This window comes from Talpa europaea (assembly GCF_964194135.1).
Source record: "Talpa europaea genome assembly, chromosome: 3".
Classification (NCBI taxonomy): domain Eukaryota; kingdom Metazoa; phylum Chordata; class Mammalia; order Eulipotyphla; family Talpidae; genus Talpa; species Talpa europaea.
Genome location: NC_140069.1, coordinates 82,001,202 through 82,021,162, shown reverse-complemented (window position 1 = coordinate 82,021,162; position 19,961 = coordinate 82,001,202). Strand labels below are relative to the sequence as shown.

At 39.5% G+C, this 19,961-nt stretch overlaps 1 protein-coding gene across 5 annotated transcripts in view; it reads right to left on the bottom strand.

Moving 5' to 3' along the window:
- Positions 1-15,351, bottom strand: part of PPP1R9A (protein phosphatase 1 regulatory subunit 9A) — a gene marked incomplete at both ends in the record, with an annotated part of 277,895 nt that extends 262,544 nt beyond the window's left edge. For all 5 annotated transcript variants that reach the window (XM_084230157.1, XM_084230159.1, XM_084230158.1 and 2 more), the window contains one exon: positions 13,972-15,351. In XM_084230157.1, coding sequence (XP_084086283.1) covers positions 13,972-15,351 — 1,380 coding nt within the window. The remainder of the gene's footprint in view (positions 1-13,971) is intronic.
- Between the last annotated feature and the right edge of the window lie 4,610 nt (positions 15,352-19,961).

Sequence of the window (19,961 nt, the reverse complement as noted above, 5' to 3'; positions counted from 1 at the left end):
CTATTAAAAAGTATTCCAAACTGACAGTGAATTATATAGTTACCCTAGACATTATGTGATACAAAGACTAAGCAATAGACTATGTTCTATTTTAAAAAAAAGCACAAACACACAATTTCTCAAATATATATAATTACTCACCCCTTTTTTTCTTCTGGAGTCACAGTATGGACAATAAATTATATATGGTCACCCTACGCTGATGGTTACATCACAACACTTATGATATCCTGTAAATTTTTTTATTATTATCTCCTTCACAAGATTATAAATTTCTTGAGGAGCAAAGAATTGTCTCATTTATCTTAATATCCACACAGCAGAGCCTAAAGCTCAACACATATCAAGTATATTCAATAATGTTTGTTGACTGTTATCAATCAACTCAGAAGACAATGCCTCTCTCAAAACATTTGCAGCATAACCAGTTCTTTATAAACATCAGAATAAGTGATTTATCAGCCTTGACTAATGCCTATACAGTAGTTATAGAATGTTATAATCATTAATCCTGAAAAAATGCCATCAGTAATAATAACATCACATTTGACATACTGGCTCAATTCATTCAAATAGCATGATGAAATTTCATATTATCAGATATTCTTACCAACATCACTAGCACTAAAAGGTAATTTTTTTATCAAAACTTTTGTGTCTCTCTGCATACACACATATAAACTCTCAAAAAGTACTGTATTTTTATTTAAAAAGAAAAATTAAGAAAACAGCTTAGAAATTCTCTTCCTTAGACTGCCATTAAAAGCTATTTCTGCCTGAAGAAAATTATATACATTTTGTACATAAACTAATTTTTTTTTTTTATAGAGGCATGCTTTATTTATTTATTTATTTGTTTGTTTGTTTTGTTTATACATGCACTGGGTACAGTCAGAAGCGCGGGAGGGTGAGAGAATTCACCAGAGCCAGAGCGGGGAGCAGAGCAGGCAGAAGGACCGAAGCACACTGCTGAGGGGAGCAGCGGGCGGCAGGAGAGGTCTGCGCGCCATGCGGGACCCTCCTCCAGTGGCCGGGGAGCAGCCGGGGATCGAACCGGCGCTGCAGAGGCCGCGGGCAGCTCCGCAACCCAGCACTCAACCGCTGCGCCACCGGGGAGGCCCTGTACATAAACTAATTTACATGAGCAAGCAACAATTTCATATTTTAGCCTAATGACAATTGTCAGACATCTTCTAGATAATAAAATTCATGGAGAAAACAGACAAAAAATATTATTTAAGACCTTGGATTACATGTTGCCATGTAGGTAATTACTAATTAATTACAAGTCACTTAGAAAAATGGAAAGCTATTTTCTTGACAAACAAAAGTCATATTCACCAAGAGTTTGATTAGAGAATAAGACAACTAACTACCAAAATAATTACACAATTATACCTTCACTCTGGGATTAAAATGTTTTGTTTTGTCTTATCTAAATAAGACAAATGTCTTATCTAAATCAGTATCAGAAATGATGCAAAAAAGTAAGTCCACTCTAATGACTGAAAAGAACAAAAGAAACGACATTTTAATAAACAAGTCAGGAAGTAAAAGGAAGGGAAGAGATTTAATAGTAAGAAGTAGTCCAATTGCCTTCTTTAATTAACTTCTGTAAGGATATACATACATACTCAAGTTACTAAAGTTAGGCAAATTGCTGCAATTTTTAAATAAGTAGCTTTACAACTTTCCTATGGAGCTTCAATTTTTATATACTCTCACAACTAATTACAAGCTTGGGCAATCACTTGAAGAATAAATAAAGTTCAAGAAAATGTATACCCTCCCCCTTCAACCTTCACAGCCATATCTCAAGCAACCATACTTTAATGACTGTTTCTGGTTACTTATAAACTGTCATTACCTTACAGGGCAATGGATTGGGACTTCTCAAAATGAAAGAGAGCACAACAGCCTGAGCAAGCCAGAAAAAAAAAAAAATGACAATCTGTAATAGAATCACTCAGCTTTCATTTATAACTGCTAACTTGAAGGATTTTACCTATAAATAAATTATACAATCATTATGCAAGTACAAATATTATCATCGTCATCCTAATTTGGACTTCAGATGGGAAAAGGGAGTAGGAAAGGGGAAAGAGCAAAGATGATGAGCATCGAAGGTTGCTAACACTGATTATACACCTACTGTGTGCTAGGCAGCGTGACAGTCTTGGAGATAGAATCATAAAACAGCTAAGTCCCTGCCTTCCAAGTTTAAACCTGCTGATTTTGTCAGCAGGTTCAGACTCCAGGTCTGATTTCAAACCACGTGATCCTCCTCATCCTCCTCCAAGATGCTGGCCCGAGAAGAAGAGTCCATTTAGCAGGTTTTCTAAGAATGACAGAAAGAAGGAAGAACCAATTTCTCCTCTAAAACTAGTGGAAAAATTTAGTTTTCTCCCTGAAACCATTTCAGAAGGTGCAACCAAATGTAAAAGCCTGTGACAGTTAATTTTATGTGTCAACTTAACTGGGCACAGTGTCCAAATACTTGGTCAAACATTATTCTTTATGTTTTCTTTAAGGGTGTTTTTGAATGAGATTAACATTTACATCAGCAGACTTTGAGTAAAGCAGATTGCCCTGTGTAATGTGGGTAGGCCTCATCCAATCATTTGAAGGTCTAAAAGGAAACAAAAGACTGGCTTCCCCAAGCAAAAGTAAGACGGAATTCTCCAGCTGGTTTAAGACTTACACACTTGGTCTCCAGTCTGGGGTCTTCCCTAAGTACAACTTGACAGCCTTTGGACTTATTCTACAATGAGCCACACTGCAGACCTTGGATTTGCCAACTGGAGAACCTGACTAACACACTGCTTAAACATTCTATCAACAGTCTCAGTTTATTTCTGCTATCTCCTCTGAGAGGGATCAACTCTATTTAGTGAGTGAGCCCTTTCTAGATTCAAGGTAAAAATTTCACAAGACAGTAAGAGCCAAAACAAGTAACTAAAATGTGTGACTTGCTACATGCGCAAAAGGGGCAATATCCTTAGGACTCTAGTTGGTTAAAAGTATCACTCTCAAAACTCATTCAAAAACCGAATCAGCAACATAAAAATTCCACAGCAAGATAGTTTTCAATGGAAAAACACAAGTCTCAACTCAAACATGGTTGGGTGCATAATAATGCTGCCTGTTTTCCCTTTAAATAATTCTTTAAATAATTCTTACAATTATATACAATCATCTAAGTAGTACTACTATAAACTCAGATTTCAAGAAAAAAGAGAAATCATTAACCATATTTTAGTAAAGTTTTAGACACCTAATGAGAAATTATAATGCAGCTCCAGATTACATAGTAAGCCAATTTAATTGGGACTTCACCGGCATTTATAATATGCCAGAATTAGTTAAAACTCTAAGATTTGAGTTACAAGTTGATCTAATTAGGCCAGAAACAGTACTTTAAACTTCTAATTTCAGAAAACTCGGCCACCCAACAATTACATTTTTTCTTCATGTATCTCCTCCAGCATTATCTACCAAAGCTTTTCAAAAGGAAAACACTCTTCAATGCATGAGAGGAACAGACTCTTTGGCTCAAACTAAAAATATTGTAGACTACCATGTAGTCTAATCATGCATCAAATGAAATCTCTTTTCAGCTAAAACTTTGTTAAGAACAACAGGAAACTCATATTAGCTGGTGTTTTACAACAGGAAACATATTCGAAAGGACTCTGTGGAGGCCTAAAACTCAAAATCCTGTTTTGAAGTGAGTGCATTCAAGTTTTTTTTATAGGGTTACATATAGGCAAAATACTAAGCATAACACCTCTATTCTCTCAACTTCAGAGAGAAAATCTGTTGAGGTTCAATAATTCAACAAGTCAAAACACTAAATCTTTATAATTTTTAGAAAACATGAGTTGGAGTAGCTTTACCCTAGCACACTATATGCATATATCAAAATTAATTTAACCAGGTATTAGATATATGAATTTTTCTAACTTTCTACCAGGACAAATAACACTATACACTCCTTATTAGCACACACTGGCCAAAAAAAGATAAATAGAACTCGTATCTAAAAAAGGTCTTCAATCACATAAAAACATTCAACCTGATCAATAAATTAACATAATACATACAAAATATTTTAGGGACATTTTTCACCTACCAAACTGACAACTATAAAGCATACAAAAAATATCAAGTGCTGGTAGTGCAGACTGTGAGACAACCATTCCAATGCAACACTAATTATAAAATAATACAACCCTTCCAAATAATTCAGTAGTGTATATCAAGACTTTAAATTATTTTAGCCAACAAATATACCGAACAGAAAATTGCATATATGGTTGATCCTAATTTCCTTTTTTTAGTGTTACACACAAGGATCAAAAATCAATGAAGACCTGATCCACATTATTATTTTTTTTCTTGAGTTCTGTTTTCCTTTAAAACATCATAGGTTTTACATCATAGGTTTTCATAGATAGTCCAGCTTCTGTTTTTCATTAATGTTGTTTGTTTAGTGTTCAGTACTCAATCTTAAAATTTCTAAGAGGAAATACACAGATGGTTTGGGCATAGCCTATTATAATAAGCGATACATATCTTAACTTACTGCCCTTTAGTCTACCTACAGAGTAAACTTCTAAAAGTAGTGTTTTTTTAAATTTTTTTAAATTTATTATTTACTTATTTATACAAGCACTGGGTACAGTCAGAAGCGCGGAAGGGCGAGAGAGTTCACCAGAGCCAGAGCGGGGAGCAGAGCAGGCAGACTGATGAAGTACACTGCTGAGAGGAGCAGCAGGCAGCAGGAGAGGTCTGCGCACCAAGTGGGACCCTCCTCTGGTGACCGGGGAGCAGCCAAGTGGGACCCTCCTCTGGTGACTGGGGAGCAGCCGGGGATCAAACTGGCACTGCAGAGGCTGCTGGCAGCTTTGCAACCCAGCGCTCAACCTCTGCGCCACCAGGGAGGCCCTAAAAGTAGTTTTATGTATTTGGTGCACATGATCAAATTCAAATGTCCTACAATAAGCTTTGCTTTTTCTCCTGAGGTTCTTTAAAAGAACTACTTATATCAATCAGTTGATTCACAATGAAAGTGTGAATTTGTCTATTCCTTCCAGTAGGAAACAAGTCTGCCTATTCATTTTATTTGAAACAAGTCCTTAGTGTACAAGAACCAATCAATACAATATCCATTCATAGGTGGGTCTGAAGAACCAACCAATAAACTTCTTTCCTCTCTCCACAGTACTTCACAATGGAAGGAAAACTCTTCAAAAGTATGAACAGGCACCTCTCTGACTTAGAGTACTATTTTAAATCCCTGTATTCAAGATTAGACCAATTTTCCAGTATGAATGTACTCTCCAGGAAGCTCTACCTTTACGTATTTTTGAAAGAAGAGTAGAAATAAAATGCAATTTGGGGAGAAGAGGTCTGAAATACAAGAGACAGAAGGTGCACATTTGTCTGCACAGACAAAAGTCTGCACAGAGGCAGACTCATGGCAAGAGCCACTTCCTTTCTCAGGGCCAAGCCAGTGCAAAACTATCAAGAGAGAAACAAGCAAATACCTACTCTGAAAACCTCACCTGGTCACTCCTGAAAAGAAGCCTCCATGGTCATAATTCCATTATCTTTTTGACCCTTGTCAATCACTATGTGTACCAATCTACCCACTTCAGCTTTTTCCTGAACAAAATTCATCATGTGACTTGAAAAAGAGAGGAGACTAATACCTCGATATGCCCTGTCATTTAAAATTATTTTTCTTCATATATATGAGGAACAGTTTTAACTACACCAAAAAAAAAAAAGTTTAAATCCCTCTGAAACAGATTAAGTCAAGAACAAGACTTTTCTCCTCCAAAACAAAAATTCTAAATATCTTTATATTCTGTCTATTTCATTGTCCTCTTTGTAATGATAGGTGTGTGAGACAGAGAGAGCAACTTTGGCTAAAAATTAGTAATTGTGCAAAAAATTATCAATATCTCAATCATGTTGAACTGTGCTGGGGAGCTATTTCCAGAACAAAAGTGAGTGAAGCAATTAATATGTCAGCAACTATATTATAAAACATTTCTTTCTTTATTCTTAGGTTTCTCAGCAGAGTATTTTAATATATATTTCAATCCATACTTTCAAAAGTCTAATTGCTCTCAAAGCTTTTCCATAAAAATGTGCTGCCTTGGACTTTATATTTTAATCATTTTGAACTCGTTATTATTACCCATAGCATAAATTATATTCTTTACAACAACTTATAAATTCTTTGTTTTGATATTTCAAAAAATGTCCTAAAATTTTCCTTTGAAATAACACGACAAACATTTATAATAATATACCAGGTAAATATGTTTAAAAGATAATCAGAGAATTGTAAGATAAAGTTTGGAGGGAGCCTGGGTCATCAATTATGAGACAGCCTCATTTCCTAATAAGAAAATCAAGGTCTCAAGAGGCAGATCTGTCCAAGTTTACACAACATCAAGTAATTCTGGGTGTTATTTTTATTACTAGTCAATAATATTTAGTAGTAACATACATACACGTGTGTGTATGTGTGTGTGTGTGTGTGTATAGCATGCTGGAGTAGACAATATATAATAAACTAAATACCTGTCCCAAATCAGAGATAGTTATAACATATAAAATCCATATTGAATTATTGAATGATGAGGAGCACTTTGTTTTTTTGTTTTTTTTAAAGATTTATTTTTTATTTATTTACACAAGCACTGGGTACAGTCAGAAGCGCGGGAGGGTGAGAGAATTCACCAGAGCCAGAGCGGGGAGCAGAGCAGGCAGAAGGACCGAAGCACACTGCTGAGGGGAGCAGCGGGCGGCAGGAGAGGTCTGCGCGCCATGTGGGACCCTCCTCCAGTGGCCGGGGAGCAGCTGGGGATCGAACCGGTGCTGCAGAGGCTGCGGGCAGCTTCGCAACCCAGCGCTCAACCGCTGCGCCACCGGGGAGGCCCGATGAGGAGCACTTTGAAACAGTAAAGTGTGTTCATGAACAAACCAATCAACATAAAAGAATAATCCTTCCTAGATCCTGCTGTCTCCTTAGTTTTGGGTCTTCTTTCTCTCCATGAAACTGCACAAAAAGGGCCGAGAGCATTTGCAGCTCCCACATCTTGACATATAATCTTTAAACCATGTCACCATCTGAAAATTCTTTTGTCCTTGCTCTCCAGACTCTCCAAGAGTGTACTGTTATCACAGTGGTTCAAATTTTAACATATCCCAAGACATCCTCATTGTGTCTCCTGCATTCCTTTTAAAAAGCATTGCCTCTGGTGCCACTTATATGAACTGTCCAGAAGAGGCAAATCTGTTGAGACAGCAAGTAGATTAGTGTTTGCTACAGGATGAGGCAAGAAGGGCAATTGGGAATGACTGCTAGGAGGCACAGGGCTTCTTCCCAGGGTAATGGAAATGTTCTAGAAGTAGACAATAGTGAGGGTTTCATAGCATTGTGATGATACTGAAGAGTACTGATAGTGTACACTTTAAAATTGTGAATTTTGTATTATTTGAATTCTACCTCAATAAACATCATCTATTTACAATGTGTGCACATTTTCATACACACACACACACACACACACACAAACACACAGAGCAAGTCCTTCCTCCTAACTTTCCTTTTACCTTACAAAATAAGAAACTCCCAATAAGTAGCATTATTCAAGCAGAAGCGGAATGATCATCTGTCAGCAATATATCATTGAGGGGCTACCTGAAGTGAGTGGGAAATTGCATTAGATTACCCTGAAGTATTTTTCATCTTTAAGTTTCTATGTCACAAATCAAAATGAAGAGATGAGAATCCAAGGGAATTTTTCAAAGTGATCGGGGGGGAAAAAAATGTTTTTTGAATTTATACTGATAGATTCTATATCTAATTGTATTCCTAATTCTATATCTAATTGTATCTAATTCTACAAAAATTCTAAGACCTTTTTTTCCTTTTTGAGCGGTGAAGATGTAAGAAAAACTTTAATGCAGATGAGATTTAAATCAAATTAGTACTGTTGGGCATGTTACTTCAACCTCTTATCTTTACAGTCCATCAACCCAACAACTAGTGTCCTTTGTAAGGAAGTTTGTAAAGGAAGATAAATTACAAATAATACCAAAGGCAAGAAACTTCACATCTCTACTACAAATTAATGCCACCAAATGTCTGCAGTAGTTCACTATAGGAAACTTTTTAGACACCAATGACCAATGTTAATGGAAAAAAAATTTGTATATATTCTGGATTTTACAAAAGGGGTTCATTCAATAAATATTCACAGAATATTTACAGAATACATTAAAATATTTCATATATTTAATTTACTTGGTCATTTACAAAACACTAAAATGTAAAGGGAAGTTCAATTTAAATGTTATGGCATCAGAAAGAAAAAGAAAAATACCGGATGGTCTCACTCATAGCAGGAATCTAGAGAACTTAAATAAGGGACCAGGAAAATGAATAACTATAAGAAAGTGAAAATCAAAATCAACAAAAAACTATGAACCAGAGACAGTTTTGGGGGAGTGGGGGGCAGAAGGGGAGGGATTGGGGTCAGAATGGGGGGGTTGCAAATGTATGGGGAATATAAAAATAAAATTTATTATTTAAAAATAAATAAATAAATAAATAAATGTTATGGCATCAAAGTTATCCAATATAAAGACAAACCAAATAAAATAATAATCTTATACTCTCTAAAATGTATTAATCTAGTCTTCCAGGAAAATGAGAGAAATGAAATATCTGAATCTACTAAGAGCAACTTCCTCCTCTGTCTGTATTTACAAATTCAAGACCACTCAAAGAGTCTAGGATGTGACTTTTGAAATAATCAAATTTCTTATGAATTTAGGGATTATAATCCACTTTGGTGTCCAGAAACAAAGTGCCTCACTCACTTTACAAGTTTTCACCTGTTTTATCATCAAAGAATATCCTGTACAGCTGGCTGTAGCAGATCCAGGAAAGCAAATTTGTTAAAGGGGCTTCCTCTGCTTTGCACAGCCATTTTCAGGAGCCCAAAGATTATACTTCAAAATCATGTGCCAAATAATGGTCTGCTGATCAGCAGTAACAGCACCACCTGAGAGCTTGTTAGAAAAATATCACCCCAGGGCCTCCCCGGTGGCACAGAGGTTGAGCACTGGGTTGCGAAGCTGCCCGTAGCCTCTGTAGCACCGGTTCGATCCCTGGCTGCTGGCAAGGGTCCCACATGGCGCGCAGACCTCTCCTGTCGCCCACTGCTCCCTTCAGCAGTGTACTTCGTCAGTCTGCCTGTTCTGCTCTCCGCTTTGGCTCTGTGAATTCTCTCACCCTCCCATGCTTCTGACTGTACCCAGTGCTTGTATAAATAAATAAATAAATCTTAAAAGAAAAAAAAAAAATCACCCCAGACTTAACGTTTTCTGATGTCACTTTATTATTAAAGAATATTAAATTCTATTCTGTAAGTCAAGAAAATAAATGGAATTGAAGAAATGCATAAGAAGGGATAAGCACTGGTGGTAAATAATGAATCTAAGCTGGATTAAGTACAGTGATAGTTTGTAAAACAAAGGCAAAGTCCACAGGGTGTGCTAAAAATAGGTAAGTTCATAACCTATAAGACTTTTCAAAATAGAAAATCTGTTAAACAGAGGTTTACTGGTAAGTAGAAATGGTGGAATGACCAAGCCATCACCATGCCATCTCTGGGCTGACAGCTGCGTCATCTCCGTATCAGCCACTCACTTAGGACACCCGACATGGTTCTACTCTGGACCCACAGGTGTTCTACCCAAAAAACACAAATAAGACCCATGGCTTCTCAGCAGGCAAACTGGTAAGGCTACAGCTGTATCTAAATGCACTTGCCCTCACTCTCTTCCCTACTACAAGTATCATCGGCCCTGGGCACCTTTATCTTGGAGAGTCTTTGCTCAATTATCAGCTCCAGTCCCCATAACCACACCACCAATGGGGATAAGCTGATATGAAGAGACAGGGACGGGGCACATGAACAATGAGTACCCAGGACTCAGCATGGCGGTCCTTCCAACCTTATTTGTACCTTATCTTAACTGTGTTAACTTACCCACGGCTTGCTCTTGCCTATGGCTGTCTACTGTAAATTGATTTCAAAAATTATGTGATTCAAGCATTCAAAATTGCTCAGTCTATGGATTCCATAATCTCTGGGATAGTTTACCTGGTAGTGTACTTGAAGGCTAACTATAAGGAAAAGGGAATTTCCCATAAAACCTAATGAATCAGAAATCTGCATTTTAAAAGATCCCTCATGATTCATATTCATATTAACCTTTAAGCAGTGCTGAGCAGGAAGGCTAGGAAGAAAGAGAAAGCGCCACAAAGACAGAAACTTGGAACTCAGAAGAACCATGCTCTAAATAACATCCTGTAGAAAAAGGCCTCCGGTACCTCCTGACAAGAACTCAGTCCCAAGAAAGGGAGAGAATGTTAAGGGATCCTTTTTCAACAACTATCATGTAAGGTTTGGAGAAGCACTGCTACCCTTGGGGCTTTTCCTTTGCACCCCAGCTTTACAAAGTTCATATAGTTTGATGAAAGCTCAGAAAAGTATAGCACAATTCACCTCAGCTTTAACCCTGTAATATCCTTCCTTGTGGGAGTTGGGAAAATCTCCTTTTTCAGATATGCCATGTTTCAAGAACAACAATCCAAAGGACAAAAGGGTATCACTTCCTTAACGGGGTTGCTGTGACTTTAGAAATATCATCCCAGATCAGAATTAAGCAGAATAGCCTAAGATGGTTCCTTAATGGACTGTATATGATCCCACTCCCCAGTAATTGCTGGCTTAATCGGCTTGTCATTTTACATATTTATTACATTTGCATTGCTCCTGAGTAAGGACTAAGTAAATGTTCTTAGTTAAAAAAAAAAAAAAAAAACAACGAAAATGTCATCCTTTCCTTAATGTATCTGAAACATATTTAATTAATTCAATCCCTCAGGTTTTGAGAAATTCCTGAGAATGAAGACATAATTCCACATGAGTATGGCTCATAACACTACCTCACTCCCTATCTCAACATTGGAATTTATATTTGCAATTATTAATTCCTTTCTAATGTTTTACATTCAAGCCTATGACCTACATCAACCTGTGCATCAAGAAACAACTGCGTCCTGAAAAGATAAGGAAGTCATACTAAATGCCAGTCAGCAATACAATCCAACCACTTCCAAAAGTCACCAACAATTATGTGTAAGGAACATGCTACACAAAAGAGATCAGCTATTATTTTGAAGTTTTCTAGGTCCAGGTTTAAGGCATCTTCAGAAAATCTCTATTTAAAACATCTACAGAACAATTAAAATATAAACTGAGAACAACATTACACAGAGAAATCAAAACCAAGATCTTAAATAAAAGACTAGATGCTGAGAATATCCTAGTGAAGAATGAGACTATCAGGAAAAGAATGTAAAAGTTTCAAAGATCATTCCTGTAAGAAATACATTCCCTGTTGCTTCTGAAAGACGGAGTATATTTAAATTTCAAAGGAAAAGATTTAGGGTAGAAAGCAGAACTTCCCATTCCATAAATAAAGCTTTATGAAGAGAATAAGGAAACACATATATGATCCATGATATTCCATTCACTCTACACAGTACAGACAACTACAGTTAAAGTACTCATAGGACATTAGACATTTTGGCACAGGCTTTTAAATTGCATTACAAGGGTTTTAAATACCAAGTGTTTATGGACTGATTCTACAAGTTCATAGAAAAAAGCAGGATTCTTACAGATTTTTCTATTTTTCTGCAGCTAACACCAAAAGACAAGACCTGGGATAAGCCTTCAATAAATACTTCTGAATTTAGTTAAGGATTCCCACGCTCTGAGCAAAATCTTAAGTGGAGAATAATCCAAACACCACCACCAGTAGAAAAGTAGCTCTCAAATTTCCAAGTGAATCCACTTACATGTTAAACAATGAGAACAACAAGAAAGAGTAATTGTCTTACTCATTACCAAGGGCTAAGAATGAATCTTCTGTTTGCAAACTTAATCCACTCCAACAAGTTCTGTTAACTGCCCAAGAAAACGCAATGCATTATCTTTTGGTTTCACAAATCTTATGTTTGATCTACTCTTGGTGTGATTTAAATGTATGTACTCTATATCTTTCTTTGCTATATGAAATAGTCTCTAGCAAATAGTGGGGGGGGGAACACACGAATCCCAAAGATGGTACCCAGAAAGTCTGTTTGTTTACATATGAACAGCCATAGTTCAATGATAAATCCTTTAAATCCATTAAACCTATTACTGTGTGGTTACATTTTGTGCAGCGTAGGATCCAAATACAAGGCTGGGGCCCCATTTGGTGTTCTACTTGACAAATTTTCCTGAGCTGCTATTCTCCTATTAGGGAGTCAGTCACTGAGTTTAACAAACTCCTCAGAGAGTTCGTCTCTGTTATTCCTGCCTTGCTCAGTGTGAAACAATTTAATCTTACTGCTTTCTTCCTAAAGGAGCATAAAGAGGATGCTCAAAAAGGAAGCATTTCCAAACAGAACAAGGAAGATTAAAGTTAGGAGCTCAATGAGTAAGCCGGAGCTCAATGAGCACCTCTAAAGAGGGTGCTGGAATTGGGGATAGCAGAGAGAATAAACAAGGAAAGTAGTGAAACACAGGAAAGAAACTTGGCTTATTTAGAAACTAGATTCGCCATTCTATTTTAAACAGAGTTTAACTGACATGGTCCATTCTGATCCAGAACTTTTTGCCTTACTCCAATGAAGGAAAGTTTGCCGGCTAACACCTATAAATAATTTCACAGGTTATTATTTCATTTCAAAATAGTATATCATAAAGTAAGATCAGAGTTCTCTTTGCTATGGAGTGTATCAAAATTTCTCTTTGCCATATTTATAAGAATTATAAATCTTACAATCTTATATGGAAGTTACAAAAGCTGGAAATAATAGTGATTTTAGATTTTGGAGGGGATAATTTTAAAAGATATCATCTCAAATTCCAAATCCATCATACTTACACTGTGTAAGCTAGAAGCCCCCAGCCCAGAAAGGGGTTTTCAACACATTCTGCCACCACAACCCTCCAGATTCCCTCAGAAGAGCATTCCGGAATCTAAGGACTGAGCTGGGTAGGCAAGTAAACTTTGAAAAAACACTCCAGGAAATTCTGATGCTCAACCAGCCCCCTCCTGTCCCTATTACCATTATCAGCTAATAATGTTTCACCACCCGCTGCTAATGTACTTTCTGTTATTCTTTTATGCCTAATGTTAAAAGTCAAGTCATTAGAATAGTGTATCTAAATTCAATTGGCTTTTATCCAGTTTTGATGAGGTAAAAATAAATCCAGGAATGGCAAATCAATTTTCCTTCGTTGCGCAAGATTTCATTTTAAAACTACATAACAAATTCTGAACTCAAAGCTATTTACAGTGATAGCTTTCCAATTATAGTATTTAAGTCCGCTAATACATTTCCATGAATCAAACTTTCACTACCAAGTAACAATACAAAAGGAAAAGTTCCAAGAATCCTCTCAACCCACTTACATTTAAGTAAGAGATAACTCAGATTTCTATAAGCAAATGAATAAAAAATATTATTTCCAGGTTACCATAACTCTCCCATTGTACATTATAAGTCATATCCTATGTCTACAATCAGAAAGTTTTATTATGTATGGGAATTTTAGATAAAACTAATGAAAGAAGATATTCAGTATCTCCTTTTCAGTGTTCAGATTATTCCTACTCCAGTCCATTCGAATGTATCTCACAATCACTAAACTTTTTCAATAGTGGTTGATGCAACTTTAAAGCACATTAAGGAACAGGACGGTTATCTCTCAAACTCCAACCTTTTTAAATCAACTATAAGTTGTCAAATGTATTTTGCACACAGTTAGGCCCAAATACTAAAAACAAATTTAGAAAAAACTTCAAAAGCATACTTACCTTAATTGGAGCACTACTAAACTTAATTTTCCTATTTGCTGGGATGTCTTCTTCCTCTGGCAATCCAACAATTTCTGAGTATTCCATATCCGGTTGATAGTAATTGTTTTCATCACTATCTTCCTGCTCATCCTGTTCAGTGCCTGTCTCTCCCCAGTCTGAATTATACCTGGATCTGACCCTATATACATTATAGTCACTCTGCATGTAAACATGGGAACTTTCAAAATTACTTGAATCTTCGGGTACTTCCTTTCCACAACTGGCTCCAGAAGCAGCAGTAGAGATAAAATCACCACCTGCAAGCTCTTCCTTCTGTTGCATTGCTGCCTCACGCCCAACCAAATTAGCTTCAGCATCTTCTAAAGGATCATTTTGTGGTGACGGAATATCAGACTCTGGCATTGTCTTATTTTCAGGGATGTCTTTGTCAATTCTGTCAGGAGTCTCTTGGTTACATGTGAAGCCCTCGGCTTCCTTGCTCAGCTGTGTTTCTTCACTAGGCACAGAAACTACAGATACACTTTTCGAAGCCACTTCTGGTACTGGAGTTGTATTACTCCTCTGAGCATCCTCAGTATCATCATTGTGTTTGATTGGAGGAGACCAAGCGTTAGAATCCTTAAGGTGACCAAAGGTGTCAAGATTCGTAACAGTAACCGATGGTAAATTCAGGGGATAATGCCCAGTCACTGAGTATTCCTTGTTCTCAGTCTTCTCTGAAACGATGGCACCGGGGGAGTCGGTGTTCTCAAATACTGCACTCAGCTGACTCACAGTCGGGGAGACAGCCTCGGTCCGGGAGCTAAGGCTGTCTAAGGAATCGGTACTGCCTCTGTTGGACTTGGTACCACCCCACTCATCCTGAAGCTCACTCCCTCCGGCTTTCTCTTTCTTTGGGGAATAGCGGGTGTTTTGTCCTGACTCATGCACACTTCTCTCAAACATCTTCCGCGTCTCTGTGAACTTCGAATAGGAAGGACCATCGTACATTGTGTCAAATCTACTAATTCGTTCTGAAACAGAGGACTCCAATTTAACAACCGAGCCATCTGTTTTCTCCAGAAATTCTTTGGGCCTCATTCTTCTCTGAGGGGATGAAGGTCGACCTTTCCCCCTTGTTTTGGCAATGACTGCAGCATTCTCATTGGGTTCCATACCCATCTGCATAAATAGATTTTTAATTCTGTTGACATTGGAGCCATATTTCCTCCCCCTGCTCTGCTGGGAGCCCTCACCTTCTTTTGATTTTTGTTCCCCATCTGACTTGGGTTTGTCAAAGGTACTTTTCAGTGCCTGGAATTCAGTTCTATATGCATTCCTGTGAGGAGAGGCACTTCTGAGAGTGGTTCGTTCACCTGAAGACTCGGTTTTCAACATTTTTACTTCAGGGGTGTAAAGCCAGTGTTCATAATGATCAGGGAAAAAAAACCAGAAAGACAATACACCTCTCTTCTCTAATCACCAGTAGGTGGTCAAGAAAAAGTACCTCTCAAATGGCATACTCTGTTAGTGATCCTCCCAACAGGTGTATTGGGAAATCATTCAGTCAAGAGTTACACAAAATGGCTTTTTCAAAGCAAGACTAGAGGTTGATCTGTAATGAAAAAAAAAGAATGAATTTCTGAATTTATTTGCTTATATGAATTTGTTTAGTCATTTACACACTTCCTTTTCAAAGTGGTAGAGCACACGTCAAACAGAAGAAATTGCTTTCTGAAATGGGAAGTTAAAAGTTAGATTTCTGATTGAGCTTTGATAACAAAAATGTTTCAAATACTATTTGGAGCTCCCTCCCCAAATCGCATACATACAAGCTGCGCATAAATACACTTGAAAGCAACACTTTCAGCCTCCTTTGACTGCTTTTGCCAATGACCTTAAAAGAAACTAGCAGTTCATCTTTAAGAAATCATCACACTGTTCAGAAAATGAACTTCATTCAGTTTTCTCCATGTCAGATAGACCTTATTTTTTCTGTATAAGAACGGTGAAAAGTTTGGAACTTATGTTTACAAATTCCAAAACAGGCCTATAAAGGCTTACTTCCCTCTTTTTGGTCCAAAACTCTCATTGACAGCATCTCCAATGTAAGGCTAATGCAGTTTCAGACCAAAACAAGCAGAAGAAAGTTCTTAAATGGTTTTAAGTTTCACTCTAAGTTCGGTCATCTCAAAGATTTGGAAGTTTCCTAACAGTGAATAGTCTTCGTTATAGAGTGAGATGTAGACTCCCAGGGGAATAAATACATTAGGATGTGACCATAAGAGAGTAAACAGCCCAGGAAACCTCTCTTTGTAGCCCTGACTTGTTTATTCCTCCTTGCCTCGAACTTACTACAGCCCCCAGATGCAACGCAATGCATGCTTGCTGTCTCCTGTAGCCCACAGCTGGATTTTATACCAACATGCCAGCAATCAAAGACTTTGAGATCTGCTGAGCAGCAGACCTTGGGGTTCTAAGGATTTTCCCTTTTGTTTTTGTTTTGTTTTTTAATACTAGGCCGAGCCTCAGCACCCTCACGCACCATCAGCTGAGGAAGCACACACTTCCACGGAAATCAGCTCCAAACTCGGCTCCTGGCCCAGCACGCATGCATGGCCCATGCAGACAAACAAGAAAGGCTTTAGAGTGTGGTGCCTGTTTTTCTGTAAGGCACCGCCAATTTCCTTCTACCCTGACATTCTTTAAGCCTTACACACCCTCCCCTCCCCCCTACACACCCCCCCCACTCCCTCCCCCGCCAGTTCGAACCCGAGGGGGGCGGAGGCGGGGGCGAGGGGGCCGCCGGGGGATTCAAAACCTGCCCTCACAAAAGACAAACATAAATAACACCAACTTGAGAGGCAGCCGATTCCCTGGTTCGGGACGCAGTCCCTCGGCCCCGGGGCAGGGCCGGGAGAGCAGGTGACGCCAAGCGCTACGGTAGGAGGTCGCAGTCTAGCTTTGTGCCAAGAAGCACCTGAAGTCCTAACACATTGGCTGCGGCTCCCGGTGGCTGCCAGGCGGATCCCAGTGTGGCACGGGGAGAGCCGAGCTCCCCGGCCACATTAAAAAAAGAAAAGGAAAAAAAAAATGACAGGGTAGTGATAATAAATCCCTTTGTTTTTCCTCCCAATGTGCCAGGAAACAATAGATCCCACTGATAATGCCTCCGATCCCCAACCTATCGCTCCTCCACCACAACCCACCCCCACCCCCAGCCTGCAACTCAGCCTTTGTACATCCCGATTTTTTTTCCTCTCCACCCTCCCCAACTGCTCGCCCCGTGCACAGCCCCCCCTTACCCGAGCGGGAGCCGCCGCCGGCGGGGAGGGTCGGGCGGCCGCGGCTCCCACCCCCTCCTCGGAGGCGCCCCCCGCCCCGCGGTGGCCGCGGCTCGGCTCCGCGCCGGCCCGCTCGGTGCCCCGCCGCCCGCTCCTCACGGCGCAGCGCGGAGGGTGGCTGAGGCGGCGGCTTCCACGCGCGCCGCGGCCCCCACGCGCGCCCTGCCCGCGGCGGGCGGCCCCGGGAGGCGCGCTGCGCTCCCCAACGCCATTGCGGGCGGGCGGCGACCCGGGCCGGGCCGCCCTCGGGGCGGCGGGGGGGTCCCGCCGGGGTGAGGGGCTTCGCCCACGTGCGCTCCCCCGCGCCGGGCCAAACCGCCCGGGAGCCGGGGTGTTATGGGAGGGAGGCCGCGGGCGTGAGGAAGGCCCAGGGTAACAGGTGCCTCACCTCGGCTGATGGGATTAACTCAAGGGCCGCAGAGAGAGGGAGCCCGGCAGCAAAATCCCAGGAGAGGGAGAGAGAGGGAGCCTCTGGCGGCCAACGGAGGGCGAAAAGCACCGGCCCCGGGCGAGGCCGCCCCACCCCCTTGGCCGTGGGCGAGGGGCCTCTCAGGCCTGGGGCGAGAACTGCCCTTCTGGGACCGGTCGGCCTCGCCACCAGGGTGTTGGTTTGGCGGGAACTAGCTCATTGGGCTACCTGCTTCCGGGACCCCGTAAAGCCTGCAATTAACTCCATGACCTCAGGGCATCCAAAATCCAGGGACATTCTCCAGAAGGGCCAAGACCTTGTGGGCCCCCCATCTGGGTCACTTCGTTCCACCTGACACCCACCTTGACCTTAAGGCTCCATTGCTCAAAGGAAATGAGGTCTTCTGAGTTTGTTGTCAGGAAAGCGTTTCTCAGCATCCCCCAACCCTTTTATAAATGCTCAGTACCCCTTCTTTATACCACCCCTCCCTAAGTACCGGAAGTGTAGCAGCCTTAACACAAAGTATAAAATTAAGCATGACCATCAAGATAGATCATTAAGCCGATCCTCCAAAACTCAGTAGAAATTCTCAAAGAATAATTTGTCAAGAACGTGAAAACATGATTTTCACAGAAAATATAAATAAAGATTTGTCAAAATATTGTTTAACTCATTAATTAGGGAGCGAATCTGCAAGATATTGCAAACTATTCAAATCAGAGTATGAAGAACAGACTTTTAGGGACAAACAAGAAAGAGGCGAAATTGCTTAATATTCTATTTTGAATTATCTGACTACTAGGGTAGTAATCAAATGTATCTCTAAGGTACCAAAAAAAAAATCCATCTCTGTAGATAAGAACAATTATATTACTATAAGTTTCTATAGTTTATAGAGTAGTAAAATAGTCAAAGGAGCAGCCTGCTAGTAAAATAGCCTACTCAAAAGAGCAGGCTACTCTAGAACCACAAAACCCCAGAACCCCGTAGATAACATTGAGCATTTCAGTGGAAGAATACCCAATAATTTTGCCCATTTCAAAGTCATGCACAAGGCTTAACCAACAGAACTATTATTATCTTCACTTTACAGATGGGAAAACGGAGGCTCAGGTTTTGTGACTTACCCACAGCTTTATCAACTAGTAAATGATTTTGGCTAGATAGGGACTCCAGAAAGTTTGCTTTGTGAGCAAAATCTTTCTCCCTTAATTTCAAAAGGACTTCCTAGCTACTCAGTTGTAAGTATCTTTTATTTGGAACAGTGAAATTTTTTCTTTTCCTATATCTCCACCAAATTCTGGGTGCTTCCCCAAGAAATTGGCATTCTCTGTCTATGAAGTGGATGTCACTTCTATACACATAAACAGATGTAATAGGCAATGTGAGGGGGCCGTGGAGCCAGTCTGCACTTTGGGAAAGAACATTTGTGCTGTCTGGGATAATTTAGTAGAAAAGTTCCTGTCATTTATTTGCAGCATGGAAACCATGTTTTTAGAAGAATAACCTAAATAAATGCAGGAACCTAATCGCCAAGTTCTGTCTGTAGAAGAGGGGGCAGAACTGGCAATAAAAGCTGTCTTACACCTCTTTGCAAAAAGATGATTCATACAGAAAAGCAACCTAAAGAATTTGGCTAGTTTGAGTTTTATTATTTTCAAATGTGAAACTTCTGGTAAGATTCACACTGAAGGAATATATGACAGGGTTTTTAAAATACAGTGCTGATAATTTGAGATTCTTGAATTGCTCATAACAACAATTTTCTGAATGCTTCAAGGGTCTACTGCACCATACTAATCCAATTCATGTGGTCATTTAATTTCAAGTAAATTAAATTCAAATAGAAATATTTCAAAAGAAAATTCAGTTCCATAGTCTCACTAGCCATATTTGAAGGGCTCAGTAGCTACTGTGGCTAGTAGGTTCTCTATTGCATAGTGGAGGTAAAGATCATTTCCATCACAGACATTTCCGCTGCTCAGTGCTGTTCTAGACAACATGTGCATGTCTATAGAAAGGGAGAGGTATATGTACTTTAATAAGGGTTAATAAAATTCAGTTCAATAGACCATGAATGCATTGAGGGCTAGAGGTCAGAAATTTCTGCGTGTTCCAATTGGAAAGAGATAGTGGCAGTTTTATGGCACAAAAGGTGAGATTTAGTACTAACATGTAAAACATTCAAAATGCAATGTATTTAGGGGGAGAGTTTCAGTTTCAGATTTCTCAGTCTTCCAAAAATAACCTAGAAT